The sequence below is a fragment of the Neoarius graeffei genome, chromosome 22 (assembly GCF_027579695.1).
Source record: "Neoarius graeffei isolate fNeoGra1 chromosome 22, fNeoGra1.pri, whole genome shotgun sequence".
Lineage (NCBI taxonomy): Eukaryota > Metazoa > Chordata > Actinopteri > Siluriformes > Ariidae > Neoarius > Neoarius graeffei.
In genome coordinates, this window is record NC_083590.1 from 56,971,323 (window position 1) to 56,993,289 (window position 21,967).

General features: G+C 43.3%; 2 protein-coding genes across 5 annotated transcripts in view; both read right to left on the reverse strand.

Moving 5' to 3' along the window:
- dazl (deleted in azoospermia-like) overlaps positions 1-6,658 on the reverse strand; it is a 44,828-nt gene extending 38,170 nt beyond the window's left edge. Inside the window, exons 1-2 of the mRNA XM_060903966.1 lie at positions 6,566-6,658; positions 3,831-3,938 (exon numbers count right to left, since the gene is read on the reverse strand). Of these exons, the coding sequence (XP_060759949.1) occupies positions 3,831-3,938; positions 6,566-6,658 (201 nt within the window). The remainder of the gene's footprint in view (positions 1-3,830; positions 3,939-6,565) is intronic.
- Positions 6,256-21,967, reverse strand: part of tbc1d5 (TBC1 domain family, member 5) — a 93,262-nt gene continuing 77,550 nt past the window's right edge. For 2 of the 4 annotated variants that reach the window (XM_060905018.1, XM_060905017.1), the window contains exons 16-23: positions 17,568-17,653; positions 15,042-15,313; positions 14,226-14,288; positions 11,966-12,174; positions 9,836-9,932; positions 9,650-9,729; positions 9,161-9,418; positions 6,256-7,288 (exon numbers count right to left, since the gene is read on the reverse strand). In XM_060905018.1, the coding sequence (XP_060761001.1) occupies positions 7,061-7,288; positions 9,161-9,418; positions 9,650-9,729; positions 9,836-9,932; positions 11,966-12,174; positions 14,226-14,288; positions 15,042-15,313; positions 17,568-17,653 (1,293 nt within the window). In that variant the 3' untranslated portion in view covers positions 6,256-7,060. The remainder of the gene's footprint in view (positions 7,289-9,160; positions 9,419-9,649; positions 9,730-9,835; positions 9,933-11,965; positions 12,175-14,225; positions 14,289-15,041; positions 15,314-17,567; positions 17,654-21,967) is intronic. The other 2 variants (XM_060905020.1, XM_060905019.1) reach the window with 2 other exon arrangements.

Below are 21,967 nucleotides of genomic sequence, written 5' to 3' on the forward strand. Positions count from 1 at the left end.
TGGTTTATTTTTCCTCACGTTGCGCACCCCTCCTGAAGAACTCTGGCGCCCCCTAGGGGAGGTGCGCCCCACACTTTGAAAAGCCCTGATCTAGTTTATATATGATATTATAGTTCTGTGTGTTTTTACATGAGCTTACAGAAGGAAAACACATTTGCTGCAATCCAATAATCCTTTCATTCACTGTGACTATTTGAAGAAATGATAAACATTCTTCTAAAGCATCGCTTGTGTTATTTCCTGCGGGTCTCTGTGTGGATACAGTGTTCAGGCAGGAGATTTTTCAGCTCAAAATCTGATTTCAGACTTCCCTTTCACTGTTATTATGGGTTGTTTTACAATCAGGGTACACAAGCTAAAAATCACATTTAACACTTATTATCTTCAATATCAAAAGGCTTGACTAAATAAACTTACTGTAGCCCTGTGATAGCTCTATTTACCATGCAAAAAAAAATTTGGTGATAACGTTATTTTTGGTGAATGCATGGCAATATATGTGTCATATTTAGCAAAATTACTCGTGTCATTTAGAAAAAGTGCTTTTTTGACCACAGGTATCTCCAAAAGGGATGCACTTACATCATTCTTTATACCATAAAACACATATTTGGTTCCATATCATTGGAAACATGGTTAAGTTTTAATGTTGAATGCCAGTAAGTTTTCAGACTATTTTGATCAAATTAGTGTCAAAAAAATGTCCTCTCCGAGACAGCTAATTCTTATAAAATATATAAAATATATAATATAAAATAACATATCTAAACTGATTATTTTCATCCTAAAATGTGGTCGAGATATTGGGACATAAATATTAGAGACGACTAACACAAAGCTTACAGCCTTATATTTAAAAGCACTGTGGAAGTCGTGGATTCTGAATTGTCAAAAACCCCGTCCTCTCCGAGAATCACTTCATTTGTTTCTCCCAGCCCTGCTTAAAGCTACACTTCATCTTCATCTTATAGACCCCTTTCACTGACGTCACCCGAAACCGGAAGTAAACAAACCCTGCGCCATATTGGAAGACCAACAAACTCGTGATTAGGGGGAAATAACGGCAGCGCGCGGTATGTGAACCCACGAGGCACTTGGATCATCAAAACCCTACAATGGTAAACTTTTGTGCTGTGTTAGGGTTCTAACAAAGCTGATGGGAAAGGTGAAAAGAAGTCTTTCTACAGAATACCAGCTGTGATTGAGACACAAGGCGAGCAAACCAAGGAGCTTTCTGCCAGGAGACAGAGAGAGGATTTAGCTGCTTTATGCAGAGCGGATCTGAATACTTCTCGTCTACAGCAGTACAGAATATGTTCAGACCACTTTGTTACTGGTAAGTCACTAGGCTAGAGTGTTGTAGAAGATTTTTTTAAATGTTTACTGAATAAAAGCATCCTTAATTTTATCACATTTGTGTTATATATTTCATTTCTTCCTTTTGTTTTAATTTTCCTCCCTCCATCCCTCTTTGGATTTTAAATATAGTTTTTCCCCCATCCATGTCCAAATAATTCAAATATATATAAATAAAAAGAAATAAAGTAGTAAATTAAAAATAAATTATGAAATAAAAAAAATCCATCACAGCATGAATACAGATTGCAATAGTGGTCAAGTGCTATAATTTTTTTAACACGATAGTGGAGAATTTCATTTAATCTGCACTGATTATTATAGGAATGTTTACAATGTCTGGGTAGCAAACAGATGGCAGAATTGGTGTCCGGTCCTCCTTATGTTTCCCTCGCCGCGAGTCTTATCATATGGGTCAAACCCATCTATCACAGCCAGTTTCTCCACATACCGTGCCCTTTCTGCAGCTGGGAATGTACTCACATAACCAGAATTATCAGCCATCATGTCACTTAGTTTGTTTATATTGTGAGTATGTATGTATGTATGTATGTATGTATGTATGTACTTGGTCTTCCAATTAGGGTGGCCAGATGTCCGTCTTTTCAACGTCTTGTCTGGCGCAGCATCAAGCCGGACGCACATTTGTCCTCCTTTTAGAGACGATGAATTATATAATATCGACTTGCCAGACTGGAAGAGCAGAGTTCTAGAATAACCTTTTGTAGGGAAACTGCAGATCTGTGCTGCACACTAGTAATCTACAATAAAGAGTCTATGGCTCGATGTTTTTTGGCATGCAATGCGAGCTCCGCACCGCGACGCGTTGCGCTCTATCCTTTGATGATCTTCCTGGCGCGTGCCTAGTGCCCTGCCCCCCTGGCCCTGGCTGGGACTTGGAAACACGAGTCTGTCCGGTAGACCAGCTGCTCACAACTGAACTTGTTAGGATATGGATGACAGTGCAAATGCACATCTACTATATCTACCTTAAGTTTAATTTCAGTGGTTTGTTACTCCACAATGTTTTTAATAAATATAAATACTGTGTGTTCTAGCCAATTAAGAGCTAATACATGAATTATAATAAATACTATGAATGCTTTGACCTTACTCTTTTTTCCCCACAATCAATCTTTAACCCTACAAAATTGCGATGTTGATTTCACCAAACTTGAGTGACTTGCATAAAAATAATCCATTCTCAATCCTGCCACTGTGGTTTACATAAAAATTTGAGGGCTATGAATCAGATGGGATTTGCCATTATTCACCCTAAAATTGATTAGAATGCAGGAAATTGCATCTAAGAAATACAAAATGTTCTGGGGGAGGCCCCCAGACCCCCGTCCAAATAATGTCCTCCTTTTTGGTGTTATGCAGGCTTTCGTCTAAACGGGGAACAGGGGTGCTGCGCCCTCTTACCGACTCCGTGAAAACATCCCAGCAACACCACGTGACAATGTGTCTGATCATCAAATACGTTATAATTGCTCCAAAAATATTCCAATCATAGTAGATACACTGCCAGACGGTGCAAAAACAATCCGAATTGGCGTTTTCCAGACTGAGGCGCCATGGTGTTTAGTTGTCGCGGCTGCTCTCGCGAGATTTGACATGGGTTACATACAAGGTCAGCTTGTATGACTTGTAGAGCGAGATTTCTCGAGACTGAATGACCTTTCACCCACCGGCGCGGGAGCTTTTGACAGAAGTAGTTTGCGAGTTGTTTTTGTTGACACTTGGGCATTTAAAGATGTCATCCCGCGGCACGAAACGGAAGAAAGCCAAAGACTGTCCGGGGCAGAAGAAGATTACTTCTTTCTTTTTCAATGTTGACAGACAATTTGTTACAATTTCCCTCTCAGATACTCAGAACGTCCCATTGGAGCATTTTTCAAAGGCTTCGCACGGGGGGTCAACCGGCACCATCTCCCCCCCGCCATGGTGAGCGCCCTCATACTAAATTTTTCTAGAAAAACCCCTGGTATGGAAATGGAAATGGTCACCCTACTTCCAATATGGCGCCCTAACAAAATCTCGCGGTACAGTGACGTCATGCGGTAGCCCTGTATAGCAGATTACACAAAACTATCATAAACACACACACACACGTCAAAAAATGACCTGAAATCTGTTCTTTAACTTCTCCTTCACTTAAACACTGATACAAGAACCAGTTTAATCAATCTGAATTCTGGACCCTGATTGTAAAACATTAAAATTCAAGACGAGTATTATTTCAGGTTCTTCCCTCTCAGGCCTGATACAGGAGGAACCGGCAGAACAAAACCAACAACTCAAACTCTTTAACTGGGTAAACGGGAACTGGTTTGCGGTGAACTGGGATCCACAGGTTTTGTGGCGGGGGAGCTCGGCCACACTTTACTCCCTCAGGAGGAGACTGACCAGCTGGCAAGTATATATAGAGAGAGAGAGAGAGAGAGAGAGCAGGCCTGAGTGAGTCAGTGCACCTTCATGTCGATGCCTCCCACGAACAGGGTGTTGGGCGTCGTCCTGCCCTCCGGTAAGATGAAGCCGTTGGCCATCGTCACGCCGCCATGCCGCTGCTTGTGGAGCTCCTGAGAAGCAGCACTGCACTGTTAGCCTGAGGCCCACAGCTAACCGCTTTCACTCGGTGTAGTGACACAAATACAAACAGCTTTGTGTGAACAAACAACACGCTGTAAATTCCGCACAGTCACGCTATGCTAAGCTAAGCTGTGCTATGCTAGGCTAACCTCCTGCCGCTGCTGAGAGAGAGAGCGGATTGGCGCGTGCGTGTGAATATTAGCCTGTGCTAGCTAAGCTAAGCTAAGAGTCTGAAATTAGCACAACTCGTGTGAATAAACACATCAGCGTGAGGTTTGTTTCCCCTCAGAGGCAGCAGTGGCCGGATGAGCCGGGAGAGGACGGAGTTAATGCTGGCTAAGCTAACAGGCGGGACTGTGACTAGCACAGGATCAGCAGCAACTGGAGGTCTGAACAGGGAACGCCATGATATCAGCGCTTTCTCTCTCAGCAGCCATTAAAAACCTCGCTGTAAAGCTGATCTGCGGATCTGCGTGTAGCAGTGCGGGGTTTATTTTACTCACCATGTCTAAAACCTTAAAACTACTGAATAAATTAAAGCCGCTCAAATTTCCCTCCACTTCCCTCCAGCGCCGAGCGGACACGCCCCGCCCACACCCCGCACACAGCGGACACGCCCCGCCCACAGCGGACACACCCCGCACACAGCGGACACGCCCCGCCCACACCCCGCACACAGCGGACACGCCCCGCCCACACCCCAGCACTAATGGAGGCCGCAAGCTTTTCTTTTTAAATAAAGTTGAACAATATCACAGCAGGGCGGCACGGTGGTGTAGTGGTTAGCGCTGTCGCCTCACAGCAAGAAGGTCCTGGGTTCGAGCCCCGGGGCCAGCGAGGGCCTTTCTGTGTGGAGTTTGCATGTTCTCCGCGTGGGTTTCCTCCGGGTGCTCCGGTTTCCCCCACAGTCCATGCAGGTTAGGTTAACTGGTGACTCTAAATTGAGCGTAGGTGTGAATGTGAGTGTGAATGGTTGTCTGTGTCTATGTGTCAGCCCTGTGACGACCTGGCGACTTGTCCAGGGTGAACCCCGCCTCTCGCCCGTAGTCAGCTGGGATAGGCTCCAGCTCGCCCGCGACCCTGTAGAACAGGATAAAGCGGCTAGAGATGAGATGAGTCCCATCACCTGTACGGTATGGCTGTCCATCAATTATCACTCTTACCCCTTTCCCACCAAATCAGTTCCAGTGCTGGTTCACAACTTGTTCAACTTGCGAGCCAGCTGAGAACCAGTTTGCTTTTCCATAGCTCATGGTGCTAAGGGGCACCACATCATTGTATACATCAGTTACGTCGCTGCATTTGCATAAACCTTGGCACAAACATCGAAGCAACAACAACAACAATGGATGACTGCTGCTTTAGTGCATCCATAATATCTCATCACTTATTTAAAAATGGCGACCTTTCGCGGTCTTGCTATTGTTGTTGGTCTTAACAACTCCACCCCCTCACTGATGTAAGCGGTTCTTTCCTCTGGCCCAGCAAAGAGCTGGTGCTAGCCTTCTGGCCCCAGAGCCAGTTCTTTGTCAGTGAAAACAGAAGACCCGGTTCCAAACTAAGCACTGGCCCCGAACCAGCCCTGGAACTGATTTGGTGGAAAAGGGGCATCAGATACCAACATAATACCACCAGGCAGCACGGTGGTGTAGTGGTTAGCACTGTCGCCTCACAGCAAGAAGGTCCGGGTTCGAGGCCAGCAGCTGGCGAGGGCCTTTCTGTGTGGAGTTTGCATGTTCTCCCCGTGCTCCGGTTTCCCCCACAGTCCAAAGACGTGCAGTTAGGTTATCATGGGGCAGCCTTGGGCTGAGGTGCCCTTGAGCGAGGTACCGAACCCCTGACTGCTCTCCGGGCGCTGTAGTGTGGCTGCCCACTGCTCTGAGTGTGTGCGCGCGTGTTCACTGCTTCCGATGAGTTAAATGCAGAGGATGAATTTTACTGTGCTTGAAGTGACCAAATAAAGGTTTCTCCTTCTTCTTCTAATACTGTAGCTTACAATTAGGCCTTTCAGTATGTGTGTGTGTCTGGAACTGGTCTTATAACACCACATCAGTCTTCATTTACAGGTGAATACACTTTCACACAGCTGCACCTGAGCAACCAAGAGCATGAAGGCATGCCTCAGATCCACCTTGGGATGAAGCACGAGTTCCACAGTACAGATTAAAAAGACAGACAGACAGACAGACACCGCTATCCTTATGGTGTGGATACCTTTACACCAAACCAGGGACAAATCAGAGTTCTTTAAGAAAACACTCCTCAGACAGAAAATGATGATCGTATCACATATCAAAGTACACAGAGTTTGACAAGAGCAATAATGCCATTTATTCTTCTGGAGTTAATATCATTCCAAGATTCCACACGTGCAATGCCATATAGCGACCTTGAGGGCTGAAAGAACTTAAACAAAAGACAAGGGGGGGGGAGTACAGTTCACATTAAGGATTAAAAAAAAAAAAAAGATGGAAAACAATTTAGCAAAATCTTCCATTGCAATCTGTGTTAAAATTATTTAAGAAACATTGGAACAGAAGAACATAAACAGACGTGTACTGAGGCACTGGATAAACAACAATCAATGTTAGAGAAGGGGAAAAAACCCCAAGGTTACTGAGACAAAGTCCATGTCGATCACGTTTCCTCTTTCTGGCTTACTTAAGACACGTGGTTTATGTATGCCACCGCCCTCTTCTTTATCAGTCATTACGCCAACATGGAGAGAACGAGCAAGCAAGTTTGAGTACTGATAAAGATCTGAGCACTATTAGGAGTCAGGCTCGAAGTCTGTGAGGTGTGGTCCGAGGAGTCGTCAAATAAACTGGGTTTACTCATGTTTTAAAGTAAATTACAGTAATTAGGTATCGAAATCTGATGTGCAAACAAAAGGTTTGGGTCACAGGATACAGGTGTAGAGACAGATGATATTTAGTAATGCAGGCGTATGAGAACACAGATAGGAGATGAAATGGGGTCTGGGTTTAAAGGGATTAAGGATCCCCGAAGGCCATCAGCCCAAGTTTACAAGTGCAAAAGTCCAGCAGAATGTCTCATCCTCTTAGACAGGTTCAAAAGATAAAGATCAGAGAGACTGAATTAATTTCAGGGTTCAAATATCAGCCGGGTTAACAATGCTAAAATCAGAGTCCTTGCTGTTAGTGCTACCATCTTCTGGGCTGGAAGATCCAGATGTGGTTCCCATAAGAGGGTCCTGAAACTCTGCCATGCTGAAACCCCGCCCCTGCTTGAAGGGTACAGCAATCTCGCCCTCTGTTTGATGAAGATCCCCATCCTGGGAGATCAGGATGTAGTCATCCCAGTTCCTCCCCTCAGCAATCTGGCATGAGAGAAAGGAAAAGAAGGATGGCTAAGTTTGAAACGCACACATGAACAAGAAATAGGAAAAAAATGATTAAAAAAAAAAAAACACAGCACTCTCTTATAACCTTGGAGAAAACTGGTTTTTCAGGCAATTTTTAAATTTGTATTAGTCATAACTCAAGGCAGTTAGGTTTGTGTTATACAACTCCAATTCCAAAAAAGTTGGGACGCTGTGTAAAAAAAAAAACAATGCAATAATTAGCAAAGAGCAGAAACCCTATATTTCACTGAAAATAGTACAAAGACAACATATCACATGTTGAAACTGAGAAATTATTTATTTATTTTTTTAAATATGCTCATTTTGAATTTGATGTCAGCAACAAGTTTCAGAAAAAGTTGGGACGGGGCGTGTTTACTGCTGTGTTGCATCACCTCTACTTTTAACAACACTCTAAACGTTTGGGAACTGAGGAGACCAGTTGCTGTAGTTTTAGAAGAGAAATATTGTCCCATTCTTGCCTGAGATACAATTTCAGCTGCTCAACAGTTCGGGGTCTCCTTTGTCGTATTTTGTGCTTCATAATGCGTCGGATGTTTTAAATGGGAGACAGGTCTGGTCTGCAGGCAGGTCAGTTTAGCACCCGGACTCTCTTACCATGGAGCCATGCAGTTTTAATATGTGCAGAAAGCGGTGTGGCGTTGTCTTGCTGAAAGAAGGAAGGCCTTCCCTGAAAAAGATTTTGTCTGGATGGCAGCATGTTGCTCTGAAACGTGTAAATATCAGTCAGCATTAATGATGCCTTCCCAGATGTACAAGCTACCCATGTCATGTGCACTAATGCCCCCTCATACCATCACAGATGCTGAATGCTTTTGAACTGTGCACTGATAGCAAGCCGGATGGTCCCTCTCCTCTTTAGCCTGGAGGACGTGGTGTCCATGAGTTCTAAAAAGAATTTCTACTTTTGATTCGTCAGACCTCGGGACAGTTTTCCACTTTGCCCCAGTCCATCGTAAAAGAGCTCGGGCCCAGAGAAGGGGGCGGGGTTTCTGGATATTGTTTATATCTGGTTTTAACTTGCATTTGTGGATGCAGTAATGAAGTGTTTTCACAGACGATGGTTTTCTGAAGTGTTCCTGAGCCCATACAGTGATTTCCACTACAGGCACGTGTCTGCTTTTAATGCAGTGTCTCCTGAGGGACTGAAGATCACAGGCATCCAGTGTCAGTTTTCAGCCTTGTCTCTTGCATACAGAGATTTCCCCAGATTCTCTGAATCTTTTAATGATATTATGGACCATAGATGATGTGATCCACAAATTCTGTGCAGTTTTACATTGAGGAACGTTATTCTTAAATTGTTGCACTGTTTGCCCACGGAGTCTTTCACAGAGCGGTGAACCCCGCCCCATCTTTACTTCTGAGAGACTCCGCCTCTCTGGGATGCTCTTTTTTTGTACCCGATCATCTTATTGACCTGTTCCCAATGAACCAAATTAGTTTTTTTAAGCATTACACAACTTTTTCAGTCTTTTGTTGCCCCATCCCAACTTTAACGTGTTGCTAACATCAAATTCAAAATGAGCATATATTTAAATAAATAAAAAGTAAAATCTCAGTTTCAACATTTAATATGTTGTCTTTGTATTATTTTCCATGAAATACAGGGTTTCCATGATTTGCGAATTATTACATTCTGTTTTACCCAGTGTCCCAACTTTTTTTTTGGAATTGGGGTTGTAAAAACCTAAAAGGTCTTGAAGATTTTAGGATTAAATTAATTCGTTGGTCTTACTTTTACGATACATCAGTGATCTTATTATGTCCGAGACGTCATTAAAGACGAACATGTGTATGAACGCTACGTGTGTGATCCTCTCTAACCTGTGGTTCTGTGGTATGTACCCCCTCACTTGGCATAGTTGTCTTTTCCCGCGTCTCCATTTCTTTCTCTTGCTCAGAGAACTGGCTGACATCCAGCTGAGGGCTTGGCTGAGCAATTTCAGTCGTGGATCCATCCTGCTGAGCTGTGTTCTGACCTGTAGAGCAGTAGTGATCATCTGCTATTGTGATCTCCTCGTTCTCCTCAGCCTCCAGCTGACTTTGATTAAAGCGCAGTGCACCTTTTAAGATGTCCTTAATCTGAGGAAAGGCACAATGATGGTGTGTTTATGTCAGTGGGAAACCTTCAGCAGAAGCTCATGTAGAGGATAAAAATGAGCACATCAGGTATGTTTGACTTTTTGGACTGTGTGTTTTGAACAAAAAAAAAAAAACCCAAGCAGGACTGGTACGGGTTTATAATATCCTGTTAGCTCTGTTGTTTTAACAGTTTTGACTTTCATTTGATGTGCATCATGAATTAAGACAAACCTGCTTCAGTCCAGCAAGTGATACCAGCACCTCATCCTCCTTGTTCAGATGTTCCTGCAGTATCACATCCTGAATCTTGCCTGTTCATCATGTAGGGGGGGAAAAAAAAAAAAAAAAAGTTATAATTTCCAGTGAAGAACCTTCAGTATGACGTTTTTTTTTCCTTTCATGGCCTGTTCGACTTACCGATGTGCACATTCATCATTTTGGCACAATATTTACTCATGGCCTCCAGATCATTGATCTGCCCCTGCAGTAAGGACACTTGGGCCTCCAACTCTTCCTGGAGACAGACATATACCCGCCCACATGTGAACCAATGACTATGAACATATAACATCAAATTTAACTGTTCACCTCGATCAGCAAAATGCTGCATATTCTTCTATTCAACAAAAGTTTCTCCAACAGCTAATAAGGACTGCCTTTTATACACTTCCTAATATATTTCTTAGTGTTGCTTTTGAAGAAAAAACAACAAACGTGTTGTCGTTGAGTGTAGTTTTAGGCTTTTCTTCTTGAGGTGCACTGCAACACACTTTTTTCCCCTCAGTTTGTAATCTTGGCAGAGTGAGGTTTTCAACTGAACATTGACAATGCTTCTGCCCCGATATTATTCTGGCCTTAGACAGTATAGCATACTGTACAGCAAACTAATTAATTGTTTTACTGATTCACTACATGACCTACTTCATAGCTCCTGATAAGACCAATTTCTAAATCCACGTTTAACCAATTTCTGGTTAAACACTAATGTAAATCAAACTGTATTTTTCCATGACTGTTTCTTAAAAACTGCTCCAATTAGTAAATATCTTGATATGTGATGGACGGAAGGACCATGGAGAAGAAAACTGAAAGGCTGACAGGGGAACAGCGACACTAGGGTGCATCAGTTGCCCCCTAAAAATGAAAAGCTCCTCCGATCATGATGCATTTTTGTTTTTATGCTCCTTTTGGTAAGAAAACACACTGGGTGAAATATTTTGACAAAATTCAAAAGTTTACTGGTGGCACCAGGAGCTCAAAGTTATGGAAAAAGCTGCTATTTTATGACTTTTATGACAAAATTTCGATCACTTTTCATGAAACGTTATGGCACCTTATAGAGTATACCAAATATCTTAGATACACATTTTTAGTCCATATTCTAAATATATTATCAAGCACAGTTTGAGTTTTAGCTGTTCATTGAATCATTGTTCAACTAAAACAATACAAATGTATTATGAATCACATTAATGCTTCTCAATCCCTTGCAAAGGTTCTTAACATGATCTCTGGCTCACAGGTAGTGATGGGAATAATGGCGTTAGAAATAAACGGCGTTACTTTTTTTTAGTAACGAGTAATCTAACTAATTACTTTTTACATCGTTATAACGCCGTTCCCGTTACTTACAATAAAATACTATGCGTTACTTTATTAAAGCTGTTCTCATCTGGCACGCTGCTCGTTCAGCCTTTCTTTACTCTGCTTTCGTGTGGGGCGGGGAGACACGAGACAACGGCACAGTAAGCCAATCAGAGTAGATTTGGACAACATACGTAGGTAGGCCACGCCTACTGCACTACTGCGCACTCTTTCAATCGGAAGACCCAGCGATGGCGAGCGGTCAGCCCAGCACTGCGCTTTCACACTGGAAATACAGCCAGGACTTTTCATTACTTGAAATAAAAGGCAGGAGTGTTTACGTGCAATGCACATTATGTCGAGGAACAAAGCGTTTGTCCTCATCAGTGGCCAGTAATTAGTAACATAATTTTAATAACTACAAAAATATATTACATTTGATAGATGTCTTATCTCACATTGTCCCACAAAAATATTAACATAGTGTAGATAACGTTACTAACTGGTTCTGTTAAGTGTCCATTTCAGTCATTAAACACATTTAACATTCACTTTTATTATGATTACACTAATTGAATTTGTTTTTTTTGGGGGGGGACACAAAATGTAACGGAATAATTACTTTCCCTGGTAATTAGTTACTTTTATGACAAAGTAACTCCGTTACTTTTTGGGAAAAGTAACTAGTAACTATAATTACTTTTTGAAAGTAACGTGCCCAACACTGGTCACAGGAAATCAATAAATGGAGTCCAACATTGTGATTCAAACCTTACGCGAAAACATAAAATAAGTGTTTTTTGGCAAAAAATGAACCTCATGGTGCCACCGTTAGACTTTTGAATATGGTCAAAACATTTTACAGGATGTCTTTATTGGTGAAAAGGAACACCCGAACAAAAATGCATCAGATTTTATGAAAGTGAGGGCAGCTGATGCAGCCTAAGCGACACAGTGGCTCACCAGGTCCTTTTTTCCGATGGACTTGCTGTGAGAACGTGAACGACTGATGTTGAAGAACAAATCTTTCTTCGTGGCTGAGAGAGGCGGTGATGATGTGCTCGACTCCAACCCCTTGGAGGCAGGAAGAGGCGGGGATGACATGGTCTGGTCCCTCCCACCTGACAGACTCTCAATACTCGGTGAGGAGCTCACGGTCCTGGAGGTCTGACCTGAAAAATGAGCAGCAGACAGAAAATTGTACAATAAAAGGAAAATCTGTCATGAAAAAAAACACAAAGTAAAAAATGAGATCATAAGAGGAGAGATAAACTGTGCTAAATGGTCAATGGTATATGGTCATCTACTCATCACGGCCATATGTGGTTCTTCCCCAAACTGTTACCACAAAATTGAAAGTGTATAGAATGTCACCATTTGCTGCAAAATTACAGTTCCCCTTTACTGGAACTAAGAGGCCCGAACCCTGTTCCAGCATGACGATACTTCTGTACGCAAAGTGCTCTCCATGAAGACATGGTGTGAAGAACTCGAGTGTCCTGCACAGAGCCCTGACTGAACTCAACCCCACTGAACACCTTCGGGATGAACTGGAGCCTCAACATCTCAACATCAGCGTCTGATCTCACTCATGCTCTTGCAGCTGAACTGAATGAACACAAATCCCCACAGCCACACCCCAAAATCTAGTAGAAAGCCTTCCCAGAAGAGAAGAGCTTATTATAAGGCCAAAGGGGGAACAACTCTAGATAGGCATGTTCAACAAGCATGAGTATGTCTACAAACTTCTGGTCATATTGTGTATTTGTGATGTAATTTAAAAGAGAAACCAGAAAAAAAACAGGACACTGCAGAGGAAGACATGAAAAATTATGCATTCAGATAAAAATGGAGAATATTCAGGAAATACGCACCATTTTACACTTAAGCAAGCCTCTCAACTGATTCTAAACCATTTACCGCCATTCCATTGTTGCTGATGTTTAGTAAATGACCAAGACACGCTGAGTGCAGTCAGTAAAAATGGTCACTTTTTTGTAAAATGTTGAGTATAAAATTCTAAATCCTCCAGTTTAGCAGATACATTTGCCTATTAACTAATTTTATACACACACAAGCCACTTTTAGGAACATCCACCTGCTGTTTTCTGCAGGTCTCTAATCAGCCAATCCCTTGACGATGCATCAAATCACGCAGATACAAATCAAGAGCTTCAGTTAATGTTCACTTCAAACATCAGAATGGGAAAAACTGTGATCTCAAAGTGTGACTTTCTCTCACTGTGGTCTGGGTGTTGGTTTGAGCCAGATGGACTGGTAGTTTGGGTATTTCAGAAGCTGCTGATCTCCTGGGGTTTTCACACACAACAGTCTCTAGAGTTTATACAGAATGGTGCGGAAAACAAAAAACACTGAGTGAGTGAGCGACAGTTCTGTGGGTGGAAACAAACGCCTTGTTGATAAGAGAGGGTCAGAGGAAAATGGACAGATCGGTTCGAGCTTTTTTTCCAGGAAGGAACTCATCTCGTCTCATTATCTGTAGCCGCTTTATCCTTCTACAGGGTCACAGGCGAGCTGGATCCTATCCCAGCTGACTACGGGCGAAAGGCGGGGTTCACCCTGGACAAGTCTCCAGGTCATCACAGGGCTGACACATAGACACAGACAACCATTCACACTCACATTCACACCTACGCTCAATTTAGAGTCACCAGTTAACCTAACCTGCATGTCTTTGGACTGTGGGGGAAACCGGAGCACCCGGAGGAAACCCACGCGGACACGGGGAGAACATGCAAACTCCACACAGAAAGGCCCTTGCCGGCCCCGGGGCTCGAACCCAGGACCTTCTTGCTGTGAGGCGACAGCGCTAACCACTACACCACCGTGCCGCCAGGAAGGAACTCATAGTAACTCATATAATCACTCTTTATAACCGTGGTGAGCAGAAAAGCATCTCAGCATGCAACAGCAGAAGAACACATTGGGTTCCACTCCTGCAGCCAAGAACAGGGATCTTAGAATCAACAACAAGTTCCTGTTAAAGTGGATGGTGAGTGTATAATGTATTATTAACTTGGGGTATATTGTATAATTTTATTTGTTATAAATGCGGTTCCTCCAGTTGCTTGTATTAAACACTTGTATACAGGTAGACATGCAAGTTACAGTGATGCATGCAAATAATACGGGGAAAGCAGGCAGCTACACACTCGAGTACAGGGACACAAAAGAAAAACATGGTAGCTAAAAGAACAGTTACCTGGCATGTCAGATAGTATCTGGCTGGGAAGAGAGATCTGAGATACTCCAGGAGAACCTACATCTAATAGACATGAGGAATAAGTCTTCTATTCACACTGAACAGATACACCAATATTCAGAGGTTTGAATATTCATCATCACATCTTTGCAGTACTTCAGGGAGTGTTACTTTTTCCACGCGAAAAGGAAAAATATCAACCACCAATGCAACTCCGCACTAATAAATATGCCAATGTGCACTATATGGCCAAAACTACGTGGACAACTGATCACCACACCCATATGACTTTGTTGAACATCCCATTCCAGATTTCACTATTATATTCCAGATTGCTCCACTCTTCACTTCTCTTCTGGGAGGGCTTTCTACTAGATTTTGGGGTGTGGCTGTGGGGATTTGTGTTCATTCAGTTCAGCTACAAAAGCATTAGTGAGATCAGACGGTGATGTTGAGATGTTGAGGCTCCAGTTCATCCCAAAGGTGTTCAGTGGGGTTGAGTTCAGTCAGGGGTCTCTGCAGGACACCAGAGTTCTTCACTCCAACCTTCACACACCATGTCTTCATGGAGCTCGCTTTGTGTACAGGAGCATTGTCATGCTGGAACAGGTTTGGGCCTCTTAGTTCCAGTGAAGGGGAACTGTAAAGCTACAGCATACAGAGACGTTCTACACTATTGTGTGCTTTAAACCCTGTGGATGCAGTTTGAGGAAAAACCATATTTGTATCGAATGTCTGTGGATGGTGTAACAGTCAGAGGTCCAAAAACATTTGGCCATATAGTGTACATATCAGTGTAGGCAAGTGTGTTCTCACCTTTACTGAGATGCACAGGCATGCTCTCAGACTTCAGCAAACGCTGTTGTGTCACATGCATTTGTGGACGAGAGGACACGGTGTTAGATGGCTGCTCAGCTAAAGACCGAGGTGGCTGAAGTTGTGGAGATGGAGAAGACAGCACTTCACTGTTGACTGGCAAGACACCACTGGAGCCACCACCCATGGGGGCAATGAGCTTCCTCCCGAAGCTAAGCAAAGAGCTGGAGACCTTATTGATGTTAAGGGGAGCCACTTTGGTGCCAACAGTGCTGAAATGTGGAGACAGGGCGAGATCAGTAAAGAATAAATGACCTTGGGAAGGATGGTGGTGCTTACGGTGATGACCACAGACAAGTGTTTCAGAAATTTTAAGCAAAGTTCGCAAAAGAGTGCAAGAATTGTTATGTGCTTCATTTCCCATAAGCCAACATTTAAAGGACCCATGGCATGGTGGTTTGTTGATGCTTTAAACGGGCTCATGGAGGTTTCCAGATGTTATATCTGCAGCCTTTCTCGAAATGAACCCTCGGCACGTAGATATAGCCTCCTGGGAGAAAGCCCCATTTCAGCGCTTTTCCCAGTGCGTCATTTTGCAAATTAGAAGCAGGAGGCGGGGAAGGGTAGACGGTGGGGGCGGGTCTTATCATTAATATTCATGACATGTAAACGTGTTACCTCTGATTGGCTAACAGCACTGTGACGCTCCCTCCAGTGGGTCAGAACAAGCGGATGTGGGTGTCTTACTATGGCGAGAGAGAAGGAACAAACCGCGAAGAGAAAAATACCGCGCGCTGACGTCATTAAGGTGCGACGCGAGGAAATAAAATAAATTCAACAAATGTTTGGGTTTTTACTAGGGATGTCCCGATCCGATCACGTGATCGGAAATCGGGCCCGATCACATGGTTTCAGACTCGATCGGAATCGGGCATTGCCTCCCGATCAGGGATCGGATATATATCTATATAATATATTCTCATTTTTAACACATCAATAGCTATGCGTTGGCACAGAGTGAGACCAGACCTCTTGTCTCAACACAGCAACATCAACGCGTGCGGCATGACATCACTTTGTAGCGGAGACGCTATTGGTTATTGGCTGCCTGTTGCCGGCAAAGTTGAACACGGAAGCAGTTCGAAGCGGAAAGCAAAGCATGAGATCTTTTTTTTTTTCGTTGGATGACAAAAGAAACGGGCTCAAACCTGAAAGGGTAGAAATGCTTGTTTTCATCAAGAAAAACGTTCATTTCCTTAATTGAAATTACTGTACACCACTGTGAGATGCGTTCTTAAAAGCAAATTACCGGCACTGTGGCACTTTATTTTTTTTTATTTGTTTACATTCCTGCCAGGTATTTTAAGGTTATTTTTTTAATTTGTTATTTATTGTTCAAACTGCCTCACGTAAGTGCTCTGTTTGCTAACGGAGTTGTTGGATGTTAAAATAAGGTGTTAAATAAAAAATGAGGAACATCCTGGATCCGTTTCTTTCCTCGTCTTTATTTTTTATGGATTATAAGAAGTATCGGATCGGGACTCGGTATCGGCAGATACTCAAAATCAAATGATCGGTATCGGATCGGAGGGCAAAAAAACCTGATCGGGACATCCCTAGTTTTTACTGAACAAACAAACAAATAAAACGAACGAGTGACTTAAAAAAAAAAAAGAATGTGGGTGTCTTTGTAAAAACTGTTTTGATTGGCTATTATAACAGAGCATGCTGCATGCTTTTTGGTTTTGTAGCGCAGAGTACCTGGCTAACTGCAGGAAGCGGTTAGCTGCACAGCTAATGTAGCCATTGCAAGGCTAACGTGGCACCAATTTTAAAACACGGCAAAACGACTTAACAGTTCTACACTTACTTGTTCGGTGTTTGTGGCTGATGCGGCAGGGATGCTTGGTACGGACCCAGGCTTCAGTGACAGTTGATGTGCAAAACCTGCCCTGTACTGTCCCAAGTTGTGGAAACATTCCTCAGGAAAATGCTTCCGACAAACATACACCGTCTTAGGTAGACTCGACGGCGTATTATTGGAGTAAATACAATTAAGCCACTGCGTCTTCAGGGGCTCTCCCGTCGGCAGTAAAAACAGACTCTTTTCTGTGTTGTCACATCCATGTACAACGCAATTTCCATGTTTCGCTCGCTTAGGTGATGCCATGTTGTGTCCTCTATGGTCTCCTCACTACAACTGGGCGGGGCAATCCATACAGTGGGTGGGAATCCGGGGGGGGGGGGGGGGGGGGGGTGGCGGGGCGTGGGGATCATCTCCCTTGCTGACGTAGTAAAGGGAAGAGCTTATCAACGCGCCGTTTTGACGCGCCATTCTCAAATGTTGGGCATAGTTTGGTTTACACATTATGAAATTTCTAGCCACTGGGGTGACTTAAGGTCAGAGGAACTCATTTTAACGTTAAAAAACCTCAGAAAGTGAAAATTTCATGCCATGGGACCTTTAAGTGTTTTTTTTTTTACAATAATTAAATTAAACATAAAAGCAGTCCATCACAAACCTACCGTGTCCTGTCGACAAAGTCAGCGCCGTGGTTTTTGTAGTAGTCAAGGTTCTGTTGGAACTGATAGTTGACCGGCCTGGGATTATTCTGAAAGTTTAAAAGACAGAGAATGTTCTGATGTCTAGATGGCGCAAACAAGGTCACAAGCAGGTGACTCAGGACAATGTGAACAGTTTTAACTTTGTCCTGAATAAATATCATGAAAAGACCTGTCTTTGTTCTATATAGTGACCAGAGGTGGGCAGTAACGCGCTACATTTACTCCGTTACATTTACTTGAGTAACTTTTTGGATGAATTGTACTTGTAAGAGTAGTTTTAATGCAGCATACTTTTTACTTTTACTTGAGTATATTTGTGAAGAAGAAGCGGTGCTTTCACTCCGTTACATTGGGCTATATTCTGCTCATTACTCGCTACTTTAGTTTTATTGATCCGTGCGATGCGTGGTCTGTTTGTTTATGTTTTGTCGAGACTTCTGGCAGAGGCTCTGTCACATGACCGCATCTCACCAATCACATGGAGCAGCCAGAGCCATAGTGGGAGGAGCTATGGTTTAAACTCCGTTTCGCCAATCAAACAGAGCCAAGCTGCCGCGTGCACCCGCCCGCACACACACAAAATTCCCACAGCAAGACCAGTCCAGGTGGAAAAGAGCACGGAAGCAGAAGAAAAATGGCAGAGACAGCGGCCAGCGTTTCTCATCAAGCTGAAGAGGCACAGCCCGGCCACACATACAAACCATGTTCACTCTCCAAACAACAACAAATAATAGTTATGTTATGCGGTGTCACATGTGTCTCCCCAAACCAGTGGCCGTTTCAGCTTATAAAAACTCAACGCCGAATTTGAGGAAACACATTGCGGTCAGTAGGCTGTGTGCTTTTGGCTGTCTTCGTAGGCAGACGTTAGCCCTGTTGTAGCATCATAAATAACTGTAAAATACATTGTTTTGTGGAAATGTATTGATGCACTGCGGCCTCAAGGCCAATTTATGCTGACAACGCAGTCCTCGCAGATGGCGTCGCAGATGGCGTCGCAGATGGCGTCTGCGTAGCCCCCCCCCCTTTGCAGACGCTCTGCGCACACCTCCCAAAAATTGTGACCACCGCAGAAGCCTCGCAGAAGCCTCACAGACAAGAGGGCTCTGATTGGTCCACTCTACCCGCTGTACATGCACTTCTGCTTCCCTACTTTCCCGGTTTGGTTTGTTTTCACGACCGCCATTTTTAAAAACACGAGCGAAGATGGAGCAGCTCGAAGAGCGGTTGATCGAGGAAGTGAGGAAGTACGTACATCTATACGACTCCAGTTCTAGTCATTATAAGTAATCGGAGGATAAACACTCCACTAACCACACCCACCAACTACTCCTAGCGATTTTGCGCCCCCTTGCGTTGTGGCGGTGAATAACATCGCGCACGCCTATTACTCCCCGCTCAACGATAAATTACAACTGTCTGCAAAAAGCTATCTGCGAAAGCCTTGTCGCAAGAGCATGCAGAGGCCTTCAGACGGCAACACACACACACCAGAGAACCAAGAAATAAAACTACAAAAAAATCTTCCTAACAATCACTTTTTATTGATGTGAAACCAAAAAATGCTCATGAAAATAAGGTTGCTCGCCTAATGTCAGCTCCTCAATAGCGTTACAGCTGTACACGGCTCTGGTCAAAAACTGGGAATGGAAGACTGGTGAAAACTTACTAAATAACAAAACGCCTAACATATCGTTTGTGAAATCTCCATTTTTCAAGCTGCTGTACTTGTTGTGGATTCGAGGGATTTGTGAAGACTTTAGGTGTTTTTTTCTGTGAGATTTGTTTCATCACCCAGCCAAGCTGGGCACCGGCAGCTAGTTAGCAACCTTTCTGCTCGTTACTTCCACTTGCTAACTCCTCTGCAAGATGGAGCCAGTAAACAACTTTTTGGGAGATGAAAGGATTAACATCGTTGATTGCATCTTGCAGGATTATTTCCAGTCTTTTTCGTACGAGGAGATATTACGTGTGATGTTCGGCTGCTGTTAAAGCTCAACAGTCACTTCACAGAGTGAACATGCACGCGCGCACACACAGTGTGATGGTTTATGCGCAGACTGCCTTGAGCTTCTTTTTCTTTGTAACCTCTACCCATTGTTTTATTATTATGTTACTTTGTAAAGATTTAATTAATTAATATTTAATTTATTATTGTTTTCACCTGTTCACGGCTAAAAGGTCACAGCTTCACAGTGCAGAATTGAGAGCCAGCTGCTGTTAAAGTGCTGATGACACGAACATGACTCTATGCAATTTCTTAAATAAACTATACAACATGGCAAACATGTTAGATTTCTGTTATAATTACGTGAAAAGAAGCTGTTGTTACGCGAATATCCAACTTTTAATTGCACAGCGCAAGAAAACTGGGTCCGTGGCTCGCGGCCATGCTGTGACGTCAGCGGAAGAACACGCTGCGGTTCGCTGGCTGTCTACTCAATGGAAATGGAGCATGAAAACGCCGGTGAACTCTCTAGCTCTTCCTCTTCTGGGAGTCTAGAATTGTGTTGAGTGGGATAGATCGGAAGAATCAAGTGATGACGAACACGGGTGCATCCAACCGTACAGGTTTGAACCTGTTACTGTGCACCAATCTGAGAGCGACTCCGACTTCGACCCCGAGATGGACAGCGGACAGGCAGACAGCCCAGCACTGAACACCACAAGGTTGGATAACAAGGATTGGTAGGTCAACCCGTATTTGTTCAAAATGTTACGGAATCAATATTTTAATATTGTGTATTGTTGTCTTGCATGTGTAAACACTGCTTATATCATGTAAGCTGTATGCTACACTGAATACATAGTTCCTAATGGAGCATGCAAACGGCTAACATAATAAGCTTACGACTATGCCTGATCCGTGATACATTTAGGATAATATTGGCAGGCGCGTCTTCTAGTTTATAACTTCTTAGTTTTATCCTTGAATGAAGCAAAATATTTGATAACCTACATCAGCGTAAGCAAATGACAATCTGTAGCCTACTTGTCTGGCTAAGTTAGCTTTCCCTCAGTGTTTGCTTTGAGAAACAAGCTTTCACAAGCAAATACATGACTGATATCACGCCGACTTTATGATTACATTTATGATTATCATGAATGTGTACTCTATGATGTGTACTCTATGAGCGCTCTGGAGCGAGTCACTTCCAAGATGGCCGCGCAGACCGCATGGTTACTATTTTTAGCATCATGTCGGATCACTCTATAGCTCTACGTACCTTTATCTTATGTCATTTCTCAACACATGTTCTGACAGGAGGACTGTCTTTGGAGGAGTCGGCTTGTCCCAGGAGACTGCTGGATTCGGCAGAGCTACTAGTAGACCCCCTCCGGAATACTGTAGGCACTGCTGATGGTAGTAACACACGTTTGTGCTGAACTGAACACCCAAGAGATTCTTTTAAGCTGGGAAGGGTGTCAAAACAATCCAAATCGAAGTGTTCAGAGCACAGGACGGATGTTGGTGAGGGCTCCCACTTGTCACGAGTGCGCCTGACTTGCTTCACCCACTTCGCATGCAGCTCGGGATCTCTGGGAAACTTGAATAAACTTACCCCATCCTTGTGGGTTTTGGAGCAAAAGCCGGCAACACAACGCGAAGGCATAATAACTATTTTATATTATTTATATATATATATATATATATATATATATATATATATATATATATATATATAAATAAAATGTATAATAAAAATACTAATAATGACAAACTGAACATCTGTCGCATCAACAACAAACTGGTAAGTTAGGAGGAAGGTTCTTTCGCTGACGTCATATAGCCCCTCCTCCTCCTCCGTCTCCTGGGTGCTGCAGCCCCGTCAAATTTGCCCAAATAGCCGCGTTTTTTATCATAACTTGTAAAATAGGCGCCTTCGTGAATTAATATGGATCATCAAGAATTACGTTTTATGTTATAAAACATCACCAAAGATGTCAAAAACGTGTCATCAGCACTTTAAAGCTGAACAGTCACTTCATGGAGTGAACATGCGCGCGCACACACACAATGACTACGTTTCCATGCACATCCAAATCGAGCTGCTGTCGGTAATCGAGCTGAAGGTCCCAGCAGGGTGCCAGAGAAATCCAATCCTACATGCACACAATGAAATCGGGCTATTGTGTGAGGTGCATTGTGCACCCGAGCCACAGGTGGCGCTACACGCCCCATCGTGTTGGTACACTTCCAGTTGTCGTCATGAAGAAGAGTTATTCAAGAGTATAAACAAAGTTATCAGTTCCGTGTTCTCCATTGTGCGTTTTTCTCCCGTCCATGAATTTTAATATATTCAACTCCTTAAGCTGAATGAGCATGAACTCTGTCTCCTCATTGCTCCAGAAGTGCACGT